This window comes from Platalea leucorodia (assembly GCF_965183815.1).
Source record: "Platalea leucorodia genome assembly, chromosome: Z".
Lineage (NCBI taxonomy): Eukaryota > Metazoa > Chordata > Aves > Pelecaniformes > Threskiornithidae > Platalea > Platalea leucorodia.
In genome coordinates this window covers 91,318,169-91,338,035 of record NC_138858.1, presented here as the reverse complement: position 1 = coordinate 91,338,035, position 19,867 = coordinate 91,318,169, and the positions used below count along the sequence as shown (strand labels likewise).

At 65.9% G+C, this 19,867-nt stretch overlaps 2 protein-coding genes across 5 annotated transcripts; both read left to right on the top strand.

Moving 5' to 3' along the window:
* Positions 1 to 152: 152 nt before the first annotated feature.
* On the top strand, positions 153 to 4,577 carry LOC309602216 (fibroblast growth factor 17; the record flags this gene model as incomplete). Of its 2 annotated transcripts, none has more annotated exons than XM_082335607.1 (5): positions 153 to 184; positions 367 to 403; positions 2,536 to 2,680; positions 3,774 to 3,880; positions 4,281 to 4,577. In XM_082335607.1, the coding sequence occupies 5 exons, from the start codon at positions 153 to 155 to the stop codon at positions 4,575 to 4,577; spliced, it is 618 nt and encodes a 205-aa protein (XP_082191733.1). The 2 variants fall into 2 exon arrangements, with proteins under 2 accessions (XP_082191733.1, XP_082191732.1); XM_082335606.1 differs by having other exon boundaries at positions 2,503 to 2,680.
* Positions 4,578 to 9,555: 4,978 nt separating this feature from the next.
* Positions 9,556 to 19,347, top strand: LOC309602855 (dematin-like). 3 transcript variants are annotated; one of them, XM_082336906.1, is made up of 16 exons: positions 9,556 to 9,793; positions 13,919 to 13,982; positions 14,254 to 14,310; positions 15,182 to 15,256; positions 15,437 to 15,592; positions 15,725 to 15,769; positions 15,885 to 15,993; positions 16,120 to 16,176; positions 16,247 to 16,399; positions 16,514 to 16,623; positions 16,711 to 16,816; positions 16,937 to 17,001; positions 17,103 to 17,165; positions 17,634 to 17,693; positions 17,783 to 17,863; positions 17,940 to 19,347. In XM_082336906.1, the coding sequence occupies exons 3-16, from the start codon at positions 14,293 to 14,295 to the stop codon at positions 18,051 to 18,053; spliced, it is 1,212 nt and encodes a 403-aa protein (XP_082193032.1). In that variant the 5' UTR covers positions 9,556 to 9,793; positions 13,919 to 13,982; positions 14,254 to 14,292; the 3' UTR covers positions 18,054 to 19,347. The 3 variants fall into 3 exon arrangements, with proteins under 3 accessions (XP_082193032.1, XP_082193030.1, XP_082193031.1); XM_082336904.1 differs by lacking the exons at positions 17,634 to 17,693; positions 17,783 to 17,863; positions 17,940 to 19,347 and adding an exon at positions 17,384 to 17,590 and having other exon boundaries at positions 9,557 to 9,793; positions 17,103 to 17,151; XM_082336905.1 differs by lacking the exons at positions 15,725 to 15,769; positions 17,634 to 17,693; positions 17,783 to 17,863; positions 17,940 to 19,347 and adding an exon at positions 17,384 to 17,592 and having other exon boundaries at positions 9,557 to 9,793; positions 17,103 to 17,151.
* Positions 19,348 to 19,867: the final 520 nt, after the last annotated feature.

Genomic DNA, 19,867 nt, shown 5'->3' with positions numbered 1-19,867 from the left:
GGGGGATCACCCGAGGAAGGAGGGGACAGGCTGCTCCTTGGCTTTCCCTGCCCCGGCGGGGATGTGCCGGTGGTGAGGGAGGGCAGGTTTGCAGAGAGCCCGTGGCCGTGCCTTCGTTTCATGCCGGTGTCTGGGGGGCTTCGGCGAGCGCCATGCAGCCCATCAGCCTGCAGAACCTCTCCATGTAAGCCCCGCGTGCCGCTTGTTGCAATGCTTTGCAACCCGGGTTTATCAGTAGTTTATTCTTAGTGCCGTTAGACACAGCTATTCCTTGCGGCGGGGGGGGGGGGGGGGGGGAGAAAAAAAAGAAAACAACTAATCCTGAACAAAACACCCTGTTTCTCTCTCTTTTGTCTCCCGCTGCAGATGTTTCCAGCTCCTCATGTTCTCCTGTCAGACCCAGGTAGGTGGATATGTTTTACTAACCCCGCGGCACATCTGGCTGCACCGCGGAGCCGGGCTGGGCGAAGGCACCCACCCTGCGATCCGCTGAGCTAACCATTTGCTTCGGGGACGTCCTTTGCTCTGGCGGGGGGCTTTCCTGGTGGCCGGTGCATGCCCACCCGAAGTGATACCCAGCCCCGGGCAGGGGAATGGTGCTACGAAGGCGGCTGCGGGGCTTGGTCCCCACCGGAGCCGGCTGTGCCCATCAGCACCGGCCTCGGGTGCTGCAACGGGCCAGCCCTGGGGTATCTGCGGCGGGGAGCCACGTCCTCCCCGGACCCCTCTGGTTTCCCATCTGTCTGGGGCCGGAGGGCCCGGACAAGGTCAGCGGGGAAGCCCTCCCGGGGCAGGCGATACATTTCTTGCAGCCTTGCTCGGGGAGGGACGTGCCAAGTCCATCAGCCTTGAGCTCTCGGGGCCGGACTCTGCCCTCGCTCCCGCCGAGGCCGGCTGCCGAGGGGGTTAACGGGGCAGAGCAGGTTCTGGTCCCCCCACCCGCGGGGTGGTGTGAGGTTCGACACCCCCCTCCCCTCGCAGCCTGCACTGTCCCTTTTTGTGAGCTTTAGAAAGGCAGCGGCTATTAAAATGCACTGTTCCATATCAGCACCCTCTGCTCCAGAGCCCGAACAAAACCCCCGTAGCTGCCGGCCCCAGCAGCCTTAATTCGTGCTCAGGACCTTTTTTCTCTCTTTTTTTTTTTCTCTCCTTCTTTTTTTTTTCCCCAAGGTAAATGCTTTTATTTCTTTGAAAATGAGAGGGGAAGGGAACCGCCTTTGATGGAGAGGGGCCGCTCCCCCCCATCCCACCTCCTCGGCCAGCCCCAAAGGCTTTAAAGTGGATCCTGGCAGGAAATGAGTCCCCAGGCCCACACAAAGGTGGTGGGGAGCCGAGGGGTGCAGGGGGGGCAGGCAGTGCCCCCCACCATCCCACTGCTCCCCCCCACAAGAGCGGGCAAGGCCGGGTCCCCTCGTGCCGACGGGACGATGCTGCATCGAGGCGATGTTGCAGCCCGGGGGGATGCGGCCGGGTCCCGTGCACCCGGGTGATGCTGCGTGCCCCAAACTGGGTGGCTGGACCCCAATCGCTCCCTGGGTCTTCCCATGGGATGAGCTGCTGGAGCACATCCCTCTGCCCATGGCCCTTTTGGAGCCGGTTTTTGGCCCGGCTCAGCCAGGGCTGGTGTCCCTTGGGCGGCTCAGCCGGCTGCGGTGCTGCCCTGAGCCCTGGCTTCCCACTTGCACTGGGATTAAACCAAGTCTCCTCTTCAGATGTGTGTTGAGAGACGCTGGCTGGAGTCCGGTGTGGGGATGGGGGCTGACCACCAGCACTGATCCCCCCGTCCCCAGCTCATCTGCAGTAATTAGCTGCCTTTTACCATAGAATAACCCTTGCGTGTTTGTGCTGCCCCGTTAGCACAAGCCACAGAGTTGGTTGGGGTCTGCAAGGTGTTTTATTCCTCTAGCCCCACGGCCGGTGCATGCTCAGGGTGGACCGGGAGGGGATGGCTCTGCTCCTGGGACACCCACCCTGGCTTTAGGGGGGTCTCACCCCGCACAAGGGACCCAGTGGGTGTTTTGCAAGCACAGCCCTGGCATCCCGACCTGTACTCGGTACCTGCCTGGGAGCAGAGGGTGCTGCCCAAGCAGGAGATGCTGCTGAGTGTCCGTCTGGCACCGGGGTACAGCTGGGAGCAGCAGCTCGACCCCGCTCCGGAGGGAACGGTCGGCTGTGCCCAGAGGAGAGCATCCTTCCCTGCGAGACCCTGCATCCTCCTGATGCACTGATCGCAAAGCAACATCCCTGCCTCTCCTTGCCCGCTGTGCCAGCCGTTCTCGGGTCCAAAGCATCTGCTCGGTGCCGTCGTTGCTGCTCGAAGGGGACCAGCTTGGCTGGCGGTGGCTGGGAGCTCTCCCTCGCCCACAGACGGGGGTGGCGGGTGGATCGCCGTGTCCCCCGGGGCCAGCCCCAGCCCTCCCGCCCCGCCGGGCTCCCCACTCCGTCCCCTTGCCGTCGGCTGTCCAAAACAAATTGATTTTATTTTTCCCTTTGTAAACAAAGGGGGAGAATCAACCGTCTCCTAATTTTAACCAGTACGTGAGGGACCAGGGTGCCATGACCGACCAGCTGAGCCGACGGCAGATCAGGGAGTACCAGCTCTACAGCCGGACCAGCGGCAAGCACGTCCAGGTGAACGGCAAAAGGATCACCGCCACCGCCGAGGACGGCAACAAGTTCGGTAAGAGGCCGGCATCTCCCCGGAGGGGTTTATCTGCAGCCTGGGACGTGCGCTCGTGGAAGGGCTGGAAAAGGCCGGGGAAATGTCTCTTCCCAGAGAAGTTTTGCAGGGGGAATGGGGGGTGCGGGAAGATTTTGATTGCCCCAGTTGGCTGGTTTTATACCCCAAAAATCCCCCAAATAAATCCCGTGAGAGCATGGCTCCCAACCAGCCAGCCCTGACCTCAAAACTTCCAAAATCATGCATTTCTCTGATACCATGCCGCATTTTTAAGCCCTATTTTTAGGGCTTTTGCTTTCTAATCTCTTCCTGGCATGAGACAGGCAACTTTTCCTGGAGGAGAATCGCCTGATCCCGGCATCAGCCTCTTAAATATCCGTACGTGGTGGCAGCCCAGCCGGGGCAGAGCCCACCCCGGCCTCATCACCATTCCCCACGGGGTTTGCTGGGGACCCCTAGCCCTGACGCCACGCTAACGGGCATCACAGCCCCGCAAAGGCCAGGTTGGCATCCCCAGCATCTAAAAGCTTCGGGAAAGGCTTTTCAAAGCCCGGTGACCAGCGAGGCTGACTCACCGCCTTTCCAGGTCTTTCCCTGAATTCTCCCTGCCGGCTCAGGCACCGGCTGTCGGGAGCGCAAGACCCGCCGGGGTCATTGGTTTCAGTGTCGGCTCCCAACCTTTGCAGCCACCGGTGTCTTGTAGAGAAACAATGAGGACAAGGATAATTAACCCGCTGGGTGCTGGACTCAGTCTAGCCCTGGAGAACCCATTGAATCGCCGACAGCGTGGATGTGCCGGGGCAGGGGGGAGGAAGGGGCCGTTGCGTTCCCCGGCGCCTTCATCAAACGCCCGGTTTGACTCTGCTGGGTTTTAACAAAAGCCCTTTAGCGTCATGGCTGGGGAGCATCCCCCAGCAAGGGCTGCCCTGCCCCGGCTGCGGGGGCTCGCCGTCCTCCTGGCCCCACCGGTGATGGGCAGGAAGGGAAGGGAGGGATGCTGGGGGGCGAGATGGGGGTGGTTTGGGTGCTGGTAGCTCGTGGAGGGTGCCGCAGCCCCCGTGGGACACCTTCCCCCTTGCTCCCTTCCTCGCAGCCAAGCTCATCGTGGAGACGGATACCTTCGGGAGCCGCGTCCGCATCAAGGGGGCTGAGAGCGAGAAGTACATCTGCATGAGCAAGCGGGGCAAGCTCATCGGGAAAGTGAGTCCTGGCCCCGACGGGCTCGCCCTCTGTGTGTCCCTGGTCCCCGGAGCTCAGCCCAGGCACCCCACTGAGCAGCTGCAGCCGGGATGCTCGGCCGGGCTGGTCCCCGTGTCCCCAGTCATAGGGGCTGTGTTGGTGCAGTGGGGGGTTCTCCCTGTCCCCCCAGAAGCTGCCAGGCCCCCTTCTCCTTCATCAGCACCATGCTGCTCAGCCCGGCTCCTGCAAGGAGAAGCCCCCAGGGAGCTGGTCCCGGTGCATTGGGGTCGGTGCCACGGTGAAGCAAGCAGGGATGGGGTGGCAAGGGTGGGCAGGGGGGTGGCAGCACCTTGTGGGTGCATCCCCAAGCCCCCAGCCCCATCCCTGCATGCGCTAAATGCCCCCTCTCCTCCTCCCGCAGCCCAACGGCAAGAGCAAGGACTGCATCTTCACGGAGATCGTGCTGGAAAACAACTATACGGCTTTCCAAAACGCCCGCTACGAGGGCTGGTACATGGCCTTCACCCGCAAGGGCCGGCCCCGCAAAGCCTCCCGCAGCCGCCAGAACCAGCGGGAAGCCCACTTCATCAAGCGCCTGTACCGCGGGCAGCTGCCCTTCCCCAACAACGCCGAGCGGCAGAAGCAGTTCGAGTTCGTCGGCTCGTCCTCTCCCACCCGCCGGACCCGTCGTACCCGCACCCCTCGCCCACGCACGTAACCCCCGGACCTGCCCCCCTGCCGGGCCCTGCCCTCCTCATCCTCACAGCCTTCAGCCTCGCCAGACTCTGCCCCTTCTCCCGGCACCCTCCAGCACTGTTTCTTCCCCACTTTTTTGTCTAAAGATGCTCTATTTTTATACTCCTCTTGGGCACCACGAATACGCTGGGGAGTGCACGCTTCGGGCACGGTCACTGGTGTCTGTAGCCCCACGCTGGGGTCCCTTCATCCCTGGAGCATCCTGTGGTACCCATGTTCACCCCCCGGTACCTTTGCTCACTCCCCTCGAGGACTTGTCCCTGTGCCACCGAGGGCTGGGACCCCCGGCCGTGCTCCTGTCCCCACAGACATCCCTCTCAGTGCCAGGGATGGATGGGACCGGCCATGAGACTGCGGGATGTCCCCACGGGAGCGGGATGGAGAGTCTGTCCCCAGCCCTGGGCCCGTGGGATGCTGTGCCCGTCCCTGCGAGGGATGGCAGGGCACTGAGGGCAGCCAGGTGACGGGGAGCGCGGGGTGCTGGTCTGTCCGTCTGTCTGTGCAGCTCCAGAGGGGAGGCAGAGGGTGCCTGGGCATGCAGATGCCAGGGCCAGCACTTGTATCCCTGTGGCTGTGGGATCTCTGCATTATTTATTGGAGGGGAAGGTCTGTGCCCTCTCCCGGTGGCACCGGGGTGCTGGCAGCGTGGGGACACGCGTGGGTGCCCACCAGGCTCCGCTGGCCAAAGAGAAACCACCTTTAGGTTATTTTTATAGTTTTTGATCAGTTGTTTGTGTGTTTTTACAAGCCCTGCTGTTTCCTTTACGAGTCGGTTTTAGGCCTAAACAGTTAGACTTTGGAGTTTATTTGTGTAAAGGAGGAAACCCCGAGGCAAATAAAAGCGAGTGTCTAGACTGATGAGGCCTGGGGGAGTTTTCGTTCCCATGCCGAGGCTTTGCCACAGGCTTTGTGCCTGCTGGAATGGGGGGCACCCAGCTCCCCCTCGGCACAGGGTGTCCTCATCTACCTGGGGTGCAAGCACCCGATGCTCAGGGAGAGATGCCGCATGGCTGGAGGATGAGGGTGGCCGCTGTAGGGGACTCCCCGTGTCCCCATCCCTGTCTGTGCCCCCCTGGTCTGTGTCCTGGGGGTGTCTGCTGCATCCTGGGGAACAGGGCATCACCCTCAGCGTGGTACCCGCCGCTCCCTCACAGGGCATCACCCTCGGCGTGGTACCCAGTGTGGTACCCACCGCTCCCTCACAGGGCATCACCCTCGGCGTGGTACCCAGGGTGGTACCCACCGCTCCCTCACAGGGCATCACCCTCGGCGTGGTACCCAGGGTGGTACCCACCGCTCCCCCACAGGGCATCACCCTCGGCGTGGTACCCAGGGTGGTACCCACTGCTCCCCCACAGGGCATCACCCTCGGTGTGGTACCCAGGGTGGTACCCGCCTCTCCCTCACAGGGCATCACCCTCGGCGTGGTACCCACCGCTCCCCCACAGGGCATCACCCTCGGTGTGGTACCCAGGGTGGTACCCGCCTCTCCCTCACAGGGCATCACCCTCGGCGTGGTACCCACCGGTCCCTCACAGGGCATCACCCTCGGCATGGTACCCAGGGTGGTACCCACCGCTCCCTCACAGGGCATCACCCTCGGCGTGGTACCCAGGGTGGTACCCACCGCTCCTCCACAGGGCATCACCCTCGGCGTGGTACCCAGGGTGGTACCCACCGCTCCCCCACAGGGCATCACCCTCGGCATGGTACCCACTGCTCCCTCCACCCGAGGCCACTGGCTCGCCCACCCCACAGCAGCCGCCGGTCGGGCTGTCCTCCCCAGCCCCGAGCTCGGTGCCCCCAGCCCGTGCCATCCCACCTCCCCATAATTGCTTTCCCCTCTGACAATGCTCGGGAGGTGGCAGCCGGACCGCGGGGAGGATGTAATCCCTTAACCGGGGCTCACCCAGCCCCTACAAAGCCCCGCCGGCATAATGCAGGGGGGGAGCACGGCTGGGGGGGGCCAGCAGGGAGAAAATTATAACAGTTTGAGTTAAATGAAGCTTTAAAGCAGGAGAGAAATGCAACACCCAGCAATTACGGCTGAACAATGCGCCCGGCGCTGCCTGCCCAGGTGTGGCGGGCAGGAATTAGCCGAGCGGCCGGGGTAATTTTTATTTTCCCCTCCTGTTTCCTTCGGCCCCACAACCCCGGCTCCTTGTTTCTGCAGGAATTTGAGACATTCTTGAAAGGAGAGGGCTTTGAGAAAGGGGCCGACTGGGTCCGGACCCTCCCTGCCCCCACCGCCCCCTCCCCAATTTAGCCAAAGCTTCAAAGGTAGAGGAGTTCCCTTTGTGTAATCTCCGCTTTAATTTTTCCCCGTCCCTTTTTTCCCCCCCCCTTCTCTTCTCCTTCCCAAGCCCTTCCTCTCTTTTCTTTCAGGTTTTTTCCCCTTCCTCCCCTCTCTTTCTTCTCGACCTCCCGGGATAGAAAGGGCTCGGAAGGGTGAGTCCTTTTTAATTATGGCTGGGGAAGAAAAAAAAAAAACCCTCACACTGCTTCTTTCTTGTTTTTTGAGGTGAGACCCGGGGCGGGGGGCGGAGGTGGGGACAGGAATGTCCTCTGTGCAGAAAGTGCACTGGAGGGTGTCTCGCCCTGCCGCAGCGTGCCCAGCCTTTCCCAAGGCTTTGCTGTCCCGCGGCCTGGCGATGCTGGGGGGGCCTGGGGATGCTGGGGGGGCTGTGCAGCCAGCGAGGGCAGGTCCCCGCAGCCGTGACCCCAGAGCAGCCACCTTGCTGCAGGGGTGATGGGTGCCAGCCCCCCGCCCTGCCGCTGTCCCAGTCCCGCGGTCCTCGCACTCCGCAGGGTCCCAGTCCTGACCATGAGCCGGACTGCGGGCATCACTGGCATGGCAGGGGCTGGTGTCCCCCAGGGCTGGGTGTCCCCTGAGGCACATCCAGGCCAGCCCTCACAGGGCTGCTGTCACCAGGTTCCTCCAGGTTGATGTCCCCTGCAAACCCAGCAGCCCTGTGATGGGGCGGCACGGGCAATTTTGGGTTGGGCAGCTGCCTCGCAGAGGGGCACAGGGGCTGTGTCCCCATCCCGTGGGACAGCGAGGCTGAAGGAGGCTCCTGCACATCCTCCATCGCTCGGCGAGGCCAAAGGAGGCTCCTGCACATCCTCCATCACTCGGCTCCAGCCGGTTGCGGCGGGAGGCGGTCGCTGTAGCAACGTACCGTGCGGCGCAGGGGAGGGGATGCTCGGCGCAGGCATGGCTCCCGGCGGACACGCAGACCTGCCTGCAGCGGGCCATGGGCTCCCTTGAAGGTAGGGCCCTGCTACCCCTCTGCCCCTGCACCCCGGCTCCCCAGCAGCCCCCCTGGCAGGGGACTGGCAGCTGCCTGCCTTGGGCCTGGCTTTGAAGGGCATCACCGGGATCAGGGGTGACCCTGTGGGGCCAGCGAGCACACGGGGGGCTCTGGCGAGCGCGGCCGGGGTTGGCTTTCGGTGGGAGGGTGCGAGAGCCGGTGCGTGGTGCCAGGCTGGTGCAGGATACGTGCGTTTCCAAACTCCTCCCTCCCTCCGGGCACCCCCAGGTGCTGGGCTCATGGCACAGGGGGCTGAGCCCCCGGCGGGTGCCATGGCCGGTTCAGGCACCCGAGCGGCTCCGGGCGCAGGTGGCAGTCGCTGAGCAGCCGCTGCGGTCGTCTTCATGCTTGAGAAACTGGGTTAGCATGGGGGAGGCAGCCGCAGCCTCGATTATTCATGGGCACGGCCCCGGGGGGGTGGCTGGTGGGGCTGGGGCCGGCGAAGCCCCTCCGGCATGGAGGCACGGCGGCATCTCGGGGCCGAGGCCGTGATGCTCTTGGGCCAACGAGCCATGCTGGCCCGGGTACCAAAGGGTGCGGGGTGCACATCCCCCTGGACATGCATCCCCCTGGTTGTGCATCCCTGGGCGTGCATCCTGCTGGATGTGCATCCAGGGGGTTCAGTGGTCCTCGCTTGAGCCAGGAGGGAAACCGAGGCAGCAAACAGCACCAAGCGTGGCGCTGGAGAGAGGACCCAGAAATGGAGTTGCTGTCACCAGGCAGCTCTCTCCCACACAGAGCCGGGAATAGACGCCGGCTCCCAGCGCTGCGGCACCCACGCAGCCCCGCCGCCCCCAGTGGGGTCCGGCTGTGCCACTGGTCCCATACCGGCCGCCTGGGTCCCCTGCCCTGCCTCAGCCCAGCCCCGGGCACCCGAGCAGCCCCACCGCCGAGCCCCGGGGGCTCTGCCCGAGGGCAGGGGCTGGATCATGGCCCCCGGGACCTGGGGGGCTTGGGATGCGGGGGGTCCGGGCCCTCCCTGGCAGCACCCAGGGCCAGGGCAGTGTCTGCAGAGGTCAGGGCTTGATTTTTAGCCGATCCTCAACACCTCGCTGGGCTCTGTTGGTCCCACAGATGGAAATTCCTGCTGTGTTTCACCTCCCAGGGCAGTGAGGTGCCGCCCTCGGAGCACCCCCAAACCCAGGCTGGGGGGTCAGAGCCATCCTCGCCCACCGTGCCGCAGCCCAGCCCACGCGCCGTGGGGTGCTCAGCCCCCCTGCTCAGCATTGCGGGGCTCAGGGCTGCCAAAACCCCAGCCGGGGGGGGCAGGGGACGCCGTCCCCAGCTGCAGCCCCCATTTGCAGCGGGGGCTGGAGGAGGGGGTGCTGGGGACCCCCAGCACCGGCCGGGTTATTTCTGGCAGCCGGGCGGTGCTGGGCAGGCCAGGTTTATTTATGTTTTCCTCCCTCTTTGTGCCGGGGAAGCGGTGGGAGCGGGAGCGAGCAGCGACAGGAGCGAATACTGCTTCGTCATGATGCCGGCTAATTCTTCTCTTGTTCGGAAAGAGACTGAGCCAGCAGCAGAGGTGGGGAGAGGCAAACGGCACCCACGCACCCACCCACGCACCCACCCACCCGCCCACGCACACCCTACCCGGCGCCCAGCAGCGGTTATCGGTGCGGCGGGCGGCACAGCCGCCGTGCTGGGGCTGGGAGATAGGCTTGCACACCCGCACGCTCCTTACGCCCGCGCCCGGCTGTCACGCTCTCGGATGCGCGCCGCAGCGCGCCGGCGGTGGCTCGGCCGCAGCCAGGGCAGCCGGCCCAGCAGCCCGTGGGGTAATTTGGTGGCCAGGCAAGCAGAGGAGGCCGAGGGTGTCCCCCCGCAGCTCCCCACGGCTGGAGGTATGCGGTGTCCCTGTCCTTAGGTGAGTGGCCGTGGCTCGGTGGGGAGAGGGAAGGGAGGTGGCCGCGGGTGGGGAATACACAGCCGGGGTGTCTGGGGGGCCGGTTCATCGGGGTCGGCATTGGCCACCCTTTCCTTTCCCCTCACCTTTCGGTGCCACCGCTCCCCCTCCCCTGGCTCTGCGTAGCCCCTGCTCCCGGGGGGTGGGTGGGCTGGGGACAGCCCCACATCTTGTCCCCCGTCTTCTCCGGGGGCTGCGGCCATGCCGCCTCCCCACGCCGGCACTGCCAAGCCAGCTGCCCTTGCCGGGGGGCCACGGGGACAGGAAGGGCGGTGACACGAGGCAGGGACGCGGGCTCCATCGCCGACAGGGGTACCCCTCCCGGGCCTCCCACCCGTGTCCCCTCACAGCGCTCCCACCACCCCACTTCACCCCACACCCCCCCGGGACACCCCACCAGTACACCCCCCAGCGAGGTTCGGCCGCTGCCGGCAGAGCAGGGACATCCCCTGTCCTCCTTCCCTGGGGACGTTGCCATCGGCACCATGTATCCCGAGGGGGGAGGCCAGAGCAGCGCAGCCATTCCCAGCCCCACTTGTGGAGTGAGTTTGTGGGGTCTCGGCGCTGTTGCTGGGGGGGGGCATCCCCATCCCAGTCCCCCCGGGTGCAGGCTGTGATGGGGTTTGATGCTCCCTGTGTGCAGTGTGGCGGGGCTGTGGCGCTCAGGATCTTGCCATGGATATGGGATTTTGGAGCCCCTCCCTGCTCCTTCTGGCCCCATCCAGCCCCGCTGGCAAGGCACCGAGGGGCCAAACTCCCATCGCCCCACTGCCGTGGAGCATCAGGGGGCTACCTGGGGGGGGGGGGGGGCGGAAACGGGGGTGCAAAGCCTGGCCCCCCAGCTCTTGGCCATGGATGGAGCCATCTCCCGGGGGGGGTCGGCTCCTGGCTGTGGGCGTGCGGGGCCAGTGGTCAGGCAGGGCTAAGCCCAGCCTCTCCCGGGAAGACCTGGGCCAGCAGCTGCCACCTCGGCCCTGGGGAGCCCCTGGCCGTGTCCCTCTGCCCAGTGTCCTGGCAGGTGGGTGCCTCGCTGCGGTGGCCCCATGCATGGCATCGGGGTACCCAGGGACCTGCCACCCCAAGGGGCTCGATGCAGGGCATCCCGGGGGGTGGTGCCCGGGGCTGGCAGAGCCGGCGGCTCCTTGGGGACCGGGGGCATCACCAGATCCACGCCAGGAGCCCCGGAGGGACGTGGCCTCCCCACACACCCCCAGCGCGTCCCTCCCGGCCCCTCCGCGTGCGGGATGAGCAGGCTAATCCCATTTTAATCCCAGATTACGTGCCACGTGAGCCGCTGCCCAAAGCGGGCTGCAGCGTGGCCATCGGAGCAGGGGGGCTGGGGATGGACCCCCCCAACCAGGAGCTTTAGGACGAGCGCCACGCATCCCTACTCTAAACTTGCTGGGGGGCTCGGATCCTCCTGCCAGGGCTGGTGGCCAGGAGAGCAGCTGGGTTGGCCCAGATCCCTCGGATGGGAGGAACGGAGCAGCCGGAGGAGGTGGAAATGCCCCCTTCATCTCCAGCTGCTCCTGGATGGGGCCGGGGGATTGCTGCTATCCCCCCCCCAGCCAGGGAAACTGAGGCACGGAGCAGCCCTGTGTCCGTGGGAGGGGAGATGGGCAGGGTGCACCCTCCGCTCCAGGGGATGGAAAAATCCCAGGGGCCAGGCGCTGGCAGCTGGTGGCTTTTAAGGCCACCGAGGCGTCCCTCAGCAGGGCTGTGCCTGGCAGGGTGCAACGGCACGGAAGCAATGGGCTGTCAATAGCCGAAGGGTCGCTCCCCTCTGCCGGGCGATGCTCCGGCGGCGAGGGAAAGGGCGAGAAACAGGACAAAGGAGGAACCGGACACCGGTGAGATGCGGGTCGGGGACCCACGTGCTCCCCGCCGGCTCGGTCCCGCCGCGATCGAGTTGCTGGTGGGGCCCCCGTGCGCGGCGGTGCCTCGGTTTCCCCCGGCAAGGAGCTGGGAGGATGCTCAGTGCCTCTCTTGCGCCGTGTTTGTTTGGCGTTTGTGGCGGGAGGAGGAGGAGGAGGCCGGGGCTGGGCTGGGAAGCACTGGACACCGTTCCCAGGGCTGGCGGGAACCGTCTGTTTGGGGAACTTGTGACCCCGCCATGTTCCACCCCCCTCCGCCGCTGGCGGGGAGCCGGGGCAGCTGCGGGAGCGGCAGGGTGCCCCTGCCCTGCATGATGGCAAGGGCAAGGCAGGCAGTGAGGAGGAGAAGGGAGAGGGGAGGAAGGCTGGGGGTCCCTGCCCGCTCCCCCCCAGGCGAAGGGGTTGGTGCAGCCTGGCCCCTGGCCCGGGTGCTGGGCGCTGATGGCTTTGGCGGCTGCGAAAATTCAAATCCGGATTTCCTCGGGGTGGGGAGGAGGGAACTGGCCTCTTCCCGCTGCAGCGGCAGCCTCCCCACGGCCCCCCCGCGATGTGCCGCGCAGGGGGGGCCGGCACCCCTGCAGCCCGGCGAGCCCCCGCCGGCACGTGGTCTGTCCGTCTGTCCATCCCTCCCTCCATCGCTCTTCCTCTTCCCATGCATCCCTGCCCAGCACCTTTCTCTCCCCGCTCCGGCGAAGCGCCGTGGGTACCCGCAGCATCGCCCTGGGCGGGGGGCATGGCGTTACCCCCCCGTCCCCGCTCCCCCTCGCCCTCCTGGCCAGGAAAATCCCAAACACGCGTCAGGCCGGCCTTATCTCGGCGAGCAAGGGAGCGTGCGGGGGACCTGCCAGCGAGGGCTGCCGGGTAGATTGGAGGTTGCCATGGGGAGAGAGGCTGCCATTGGGGCGGTGGCTCCCTGCCTGCGCCAGATAAGGTGTCCCCGCATCCCCCGGCCGGGGGGGGACCATTCCCGAGCTGGTTGTGCAGCCCCGGCACCTCTCGCCAGCCCTTTGGCTCCGTCGCGACATCTCTGCGCACCCCTGGCTCAGGCTTGTTTTCCTTCCCCGCCAGCATCCGCATCCACCCGTCCCCGCACCCACCCTCCCGCCGGCCTTTGCCGCTTCCTCTGCCTCCTGCTATTTGCTATCTCATCCATCTGCTCGCCGCCACCGCCGCCGTGTGCCACCACGTCCCCGCCGCCTGTCCCCAGCCCGCCCGTGCCCCCCAGCCCCGTGGGGTGCGAGCCGGAGGCGGGGGGCTGCCCTGGCTCTGTCGCTGGAAAGTGTGAGCTCATGGGTGCACGGGGCGGCCGCTGCTCGCCCGGACAATGCCGCCTTGTACCGCGCTCGGTGCCGATCCGGGGGTGCCCGTCCCACTGGCACCGGGTCCTGCAGACCCTTGGGAGGGCTGGGAGGTGCTGGGCGTGGGTGTGAGTGGGTCGGGGGGGTGCCAAAGCCGGGGGTTATTTGTAGTGGGGTGGTCTCAAAGGAGGGGTGATGTCTGCATGGAGCGGCTCAAGCCCGGAGCCCCTGGCAGAGCCTCCTTGTCCCGGCTCGACCCTTGGAAGAGCGAGCCAAGGGCGGTACCGCGTGCGGGGCTGGCTGCCGGCAGCTGGAGGATGCGCCGGGCTTTGTCAGATCTGGTCCTTCTCCATCTCTGCATCCCGCAGGGATGGGCTCTGGGCTCGTGCTGGGAGCCATGGGGCTGGGGGGCAGTGGGGCTGGGGGTCCCCAGAGGCGGTGGCATCTCCCCGGCCCTGTGCACAGGCTGCTGGGTGGGGGAGCTTCAAGGCTGGAGGGCTCTGCGCTGCTGTTGCTGTTGTTGCCTGGATTGCACGAGGTTTTCCCAATGCCCTCCCCTCTGAAAGGAGAAGTTTTGAGGAGAATGGGGAATATTCCCCTTTGTGTGTGGCATTGTGGGTTTAAAGCACAGGGAAGGCTCAGGCCCGGGGGCTGCGGGGCAGGGGCTGAGCACAGCGCGCTTGTCCCGCTGCTGCTGGAGCCTTCTCGAGGCCGCTCGCTGCCGGTGGACAAAGGGTTTCATTACCTCTGCTCTGCTTGCCAGCGCTCGTCAGCAGCCGCCGGGCAGCAGGGCCGGCAGCCGGCACGGGCAGGGGCGGCACGCAGCGGGGCAGGGTGCAGGGCCAGCAGGAGGACAAGACTGAGCTTCACCCCGTTGTCATCCTGCAAGCCACTGTCACCTCTCTCCGTTGCAGAGGCAGCACCCAAGCCCCAGCCCGGCGTTAGCACCCAGAGGGATGTGGAGCCACAGAGGCAGCGGTGAGTGGGGGTCCGGCGTTCCCCAGCGCCTCTCCCCTGCGCCGGGGGTGACCCGGAGCCGTGAATATTTGGCAGCAGGGCCGTGCTGGCCTCGTGCCGTGTTAGGGTCCAGTGCGCCGGGGGCTGCCGGGCTCAGCTCCATGGATGGAGGGTGGTGGGGAGCCAGGCTGTGCCCAGCCCCGCTGCCCTCGGGCACCTCACCCCGGGACCAACCTCAGGTGCTCTGTGCCCACCCTGGCAGCGCCCCGAAACCCCTGCTCTCCCCGTGCAGGACCCTGTGACTGACACAGCCCCTCCAGCCCGCAGCTGAATGGAAAGACTGCAGAAGGTAAGGGGGAGGCAGGGGCAGGGTGCTGGGGGTATAGGGCAGGGTGCTGTGGGCTGTAGGCAGGGTGCTGGGGGTATAGGGCAGGGTGCTGGGGGCTGTGGGCAGGGTGCTGGGGGCTGTAGGCAGGGTGCTGGGGGTATAGGGCAGGGTGCTGTGGGTACAGGGCAGGGCGTCAGGGGCTGTGGGCAGGGTGCTATGGGTATAGGGCAGGGTGCTGGGGGTATAGGGCAGGGTGCTGGGGGCTGTGGGCAGGGTGCTGTGGGTATAGGGCAGGGTGCTGGGGGCTGTGAGCAGGGTGCTGGGGGTATAGGGCAGGGTGCTGGGGGTATAGGGCAGGGTGCTGGGGGCTGTGAGCAGGGTGCTGGGGGTATAGGGCAGGGTGCTGGGGGTATAAGGCAGGGTGCTGTGGGTATAGGGCAGGGTGCTGGGGGCTGTGGGCAGGGTGCTGGGGACATGCAGGCAGTGGGGAGCCCTGCACCTAGGGAAGGCACATAGGGGCTGGTGGCCAAGGACATCGGCAGTCACCCTGGGATGCTGCTAACAGGGCCCTGCCTTCCTCCTCCTCCTCCTCCTCCTCCCAGCCCAGCCTGGCAGCACCATCTAGTGGCAACGTGTCCTGGCCAAGCCACTGTCACCTCCCGGGTGTCCCCTGCCCTGAACCACAACGCTGGAGCAAAGGAGACCCCAGCGCCCATCCAGAAATACCCCATCCCCAAGGACATTTTGTCCCGGTGCACTGAGGTCCATGGGGCACAGGGGTGTCCCCGGGCCCCCCTGCCATGTCCCGGGGTCCCGACCACGACCCCGAGCCCCTTCCTGGGCTGGCTGTGATGAGGATGAGGTTTGCTAAAATCTCTCCTTTTCCTTCCAGCAACCACTGACCTCCCCTGGGAGCGTCTGTTCCTCGCGCGGGTCCAGCGTCCCCGGATCGCCCTCCAGCATCGTGGTAAGAGGTCCCTCGCATCTCCCTGCCACATCCCTCCATCCATGGGCTGGCGTTTCCCTCCCCAAACCTTCTCCATCACCCAGAGGGGCCACGGAGGATGCCAGTCCCAGGGAAGCCCTTCCTGTTCCCCAATGTTCCCTTTCCGCACCCAAAAACGAAGGTGCTTTTCCTTCCTTCTAGGCCAAAATGGACAACGAGGTTCTGGGCTACAAGGATCTGGCTGCGATCCCCAAGGACAAAGCGATCCTGGACATCGAGCGCCCTGACTTGATGATCTACGAGCCCCATTTCACCTACTCGCTCATGGAGCACGTGGAGCTGCCCCGGAGCCGAGAGGTGAGGGTGCCTCGGGGCCGCTCGCCTCTCCTGGTTATTTTGGGGGGCTGGTGGGGGGAAACCCCCCGGACAGAGCAGTCCTGGAGGGCTGATGTGGGGCTGCTGGAATAAACTGCTTCTTGCCTTCTGCAGCGCTCCCTGTCTCCCAAATCCATCTCTCCTCCTCCATCTCCGGAGGTGAGTACCGACACCGCTTGCTCCAGCTCTGGGATGCACGCAGGGGCTCCGAGGAGGAGGGGGCGATGCCGAATTGTCGGGGGTCTCGCTGCTCACCAGCCCCGCTTGCCTGCAGGTCATCCGGGAGTGGCTGGAGAGCCGGACCCCCGGCAGTGCCCCGCAGCCCACCTCTCGCCAGGGCAGCAGCTCGTCCCGCAGCAGCGTGCAGCATTTCCACCGACCCGGTACGCTCCCCCGGCACCGGCACCCCGCGGTGCTGCCCGATCCTGAGCCCCAGCGCAGACTGGGGGGTCCGGGCAAGCACCTTTCCAGAGCCCATTCCCGGCCTCCAACCCTCTTTTTCCTTGCAGAGACCGACACGACGGAGCTCAACATATACAAGAAGCCTCCGATCTACAGGCAGAAAGGTGAGTGGGGGTGTCTGTCCCACGGGATGGGGCACCCCGGGGCGCTGCCTCACCCCCCCGTGCCCCTCAGAGCACCATCCCGGCGCCCACCATGGGAAGCATCTCATAGAGGACTTGATCATCGAATCCTCCAAGTTCCCAGCGGCACAGCCCCCAGACCCCAACCAGCCCGCCAAGATCGAGACCGACTACTGGCCGTGCCCCCCGTCCCTGGCCGTCGTGGGTAGGTGGGGAACAGGGGCAAGCGAGAGGGTGGGATGCACCAGGGGGTTTATCCCCCCCTGGAGACCCTGCGGGGCTGCTGTGGATGGATATAAGGTCCCCTCTTTTCCCCCAGAGACGGAGTGGAGGAGGCGGATGGCCTCCAAGAGAGGGGAGGAGGAGGAGGAGGACCTGACGGAGGAGATGAAGAACCTGCGGGAGCTCCAGAGGCAGGAGCTGAGCAAGGTGAGGGGCAGAGCGGGCGGGCGGGCACCCTGCAAGGGGCTGGGGATGTGCTGACACTGACCCCCACCCATGTCCCTTTGCCCCCAGGTCACCTCCAACCTTGGGAAGCTGATCCTGAAGGAGGAGATGGAGAAATCTCTCCCCATCCGGAGAAAAACCCGCTCGCTGCCAGACCGGACACCATTTCATACATGTACGTGGGCTGCTCTTCCCGCATCCCGTCCCTTCCCCACCCGGTGGCTCCGGCTGCCTGCACCCCTGCCAGCTCCCGCAGCCCTGCCTGCACCTCTGACCATCTCTTGCTCTCTTGTAGCTCTGCACATGGGGAGCTACAAGAGCTCCTCGCTGCCCGCCTCCGGCAGGAGCACCCTCACCCGGGTGAGTGGGCAGGCAGCTGCCCCCGCGCTGCCGGGGCCACTCGGCCTCGGCCGGGGTCTGGCGGTGGCACCGCTCTGATGCTGTCCCCTGTCCCCTTGCAGCTGCAGTCGGCAGAGTTCAGCTCGGCAGGCAGCGATAAGGGCAGTCCGGGTGAGCATCAGCCCGTGGCGTGGGGATGTCCCAGGGGATGCGGGGATGTCCCAGGGGATGCGGGGATGACCCAGGGATGGGAGATATCCCCAGGGATGGGGGATGTTGGGGCAAGCCTGGGCTCAGCAGAGGGTGGAAAATCACCTCTCGGGGCTTGTCATCACCTGGGAGAGGATGGTGAGGGACACAGTGGGGGGTCCCCAGGGCTGAGCCCTGCTCTTCTCTTTTCCAGGCCTGCAGGTAAGCAATTGTCTGGCTGCCAGCACGGAGACCCAGCGAGAGGGTGATGTACGCCGAGGCGGGGGGGCACGGGCACCGGGGCCACCTCTGTGATGGGTCCTGGAGGAGAGAGCGGGAGGTGGGGAGGGTGGGTGTGCCGGTCCCCGGGCTGGAGCCCATCACCGTGGCTTCAGTCTGGGTGGGAGAGGGCAGCCCTTTGGGGAGGTGGAGGTTGCGGCTGATGTCAGGCTTTGCCCTCTCAGAACGGCCAGCGTGGGCGCATGGACAGAGGCAATTCCCTGCCCAGCATGCTGGAGCAAAAGGTGAGCGGGGCTGGGGGCTGCGGGGGCTTGGGCAGAGATGGGGGGAGCTGTGGAGAGGGTCTTACAGCCTCCCCTCCTGCACCTTGCAGATCTACCCCTACGAAATGCTGATGGTGACGAACCGAGGCCGTGTGAAGCTGCCGCCCGGCGTGGACAGGACCAGGCTGGAGGTAAGGGCTGAACCTCGGGGGGGGGGCGCGGAAGGGGGGACCCAGCACCCCATCACCCTCCTCTCTCCCCCCGCAGCGGCACCTCTCTCCCGAGGATTTCCTTCGGGTCTTCGAGATGCCCCCCGAGGAGTTCAGCAAGCTGGCCCTCTGGAAGCGCAACGAGCTGAAGAAGAAAGCCTTCCTCTTCTGAGCCCGCCTCGGCCCCGAGCTCAGTCCGTGTCGCGCCGTGTAACCGCTTTAGGGCTCTCAGCCGGTTTTTACTAGGGTCCCCCCTTCCCCTCTCCCCCAGCCCCCCGGCTCTGCTCCCCGCCTCACTCCTCCTGCAGGAAAAGGGTTCGGGGGGGCTCAAACCTGCCTCGGCCGCCCGGCTCGCAGCAGGGTGATGGGGCGGGGGGCAGACCCTGCCCTGGAGCAGGCACGGTTCAGCCAGGAGGGGAGGTGGGGGGGGTCTCTGTGCTTTGTGCCCCCCTCTCCCCCCGGGCACGCTGGCAGGGGCAGTGCCTGGCTCTGTTTTCGGCCGGCTGGGAGCGTGCCAGCTCCGGCGTGCGGGCAGCGGGGCGGCTTCCCTCCTCCCCGGGGGTCGGCTGCCTCCGGCCCTCGCCCTTGGGGTGCCCCTCTGCCCCCCGCGCCTTCACCCCAAGACTTGGGATGAGCCTGGGGGCCGACTCACTGCCAGCCCAATGTGCTCCCGGCAAAGCCAGGCCAGCATCCCACCTTGCCCGCCTCCAGCCCCCCTTTTAACATCCCCCCCACCGGTCCCTCCTGTGCCAACTGCTGCAGCGAGGAACCGCAAGGACACACGTACACTGCCAAAACCTGCCTGGCACCGGGCTGGCGGAGGGCAGGGCTGGGATGCCGGCGAGGTGGAGCACCGTGGGATGGGGCAGGGGGTGGCAGAGCAGGGGTCCTGGTGGGACCCTGGGGCGGCTCCCGCTGCGTTTCTAACCGCAGATGCGCCTGCAGCGGGGCGATGCGCTGGGGGATGCAGCGGGGCGATGGGGCGATGCAGCCGGGTGGAAAGGAGCAGGGCACGGCTCGATGGGCACAGTGGCCACCGGGGTCTGGGCAGCGCTGCCTGGCCCCCCACGGCCGTGCAGGCAGGGCTTGGCACCCGGCAGCACCTTCCCTTCTCCCACCTCTCCCATCCCCTCTTCGGGCACATGTTTTGGGCAGGACCCTCTGCCCCCGCACCCCCGGCCCCCCACGCTCCCTGGTTTCTGTTTCCAGCCACTCTCCAGCCGCTAGACCTTGTTGGGATGTAAAGAATGTAATTTATTGGGAAATCACTGGCCCATACTTGCCTTTCACTGCTACTCTACAAACGACATATCTATAAATATATATATAAATATGGGTTGTTTTCTGACTGGACTACAGTGATTCACTTTCTCTGTTTTGTTAGAGTTTATTTTATTTGCTGGTGTCGGAGAATCCGCGTGAGAGTGATTTTTTGCTTACAATTAAAGGTGAAATGGCTTTATCCAGCCCGGCTCCGCTGCTTTGCTTTCCCCCGGCCCCAGGTCCCTGCAGATGGCGGTGGTGCTCCGAGGAAGATGAGGAGCCCTTCCCCGCCTTCCCCCCCGCCCCGGCCAGGCTGTGCTGTGCTGGGGGCCCGCAGGGCGTGTGCGAGCCCAGCCGGGCCGAGCCGAGCCGAGCCGGGCCAGTGCTTGCCCCGGTCCCGGTCCCGGTCCCGGTCCCGCCGCGATGTGAGCTCGCCCGCACCATGGCCCGGCAGAGAGGTACGGGGGGGTGCAAAGGGGTGCAGGGCTGCGGGAGGGGGGGTGCGAGCCTGCAAAGGGGTGCAGGAGAGGGCAGGGGGTGTGCGTGGGGTGGAGGAGGGCGTGGGGGGAGCCCACGGGTGTGCGAGCGTGCGAAGGGGGTGTGGAAGGGAAAGGGGGTGCACGGGAAGGAGGAGAGGGTGTAAAAGGGGGAGAGCGGGGGTCTAGAGCCCCATCAGCTCTGGGCCCGAGCGGGGGTCTAGGGCGGTGGGATGGGTGCTGGGGA

Coding starts and splice junctions, on each gene's coding strand:
- LOC309602855 (XM_082336906.1), top strand. Junction 15,593..15,724: donor AGCTGCCCCGGAGCCGAGAG/GTGAGGGTGCCT, acceptor TGCCTTCTGCAG/CGCTCCCTGTCTCCCAAATC. Junction 17,166..17,633: donor GTCCGGGTGAGCATCAGCCC/GTGGCGTGGGGA, acceptor TTGCCCTCTCAG/AACGGCCAGCGTGGGCGCAT.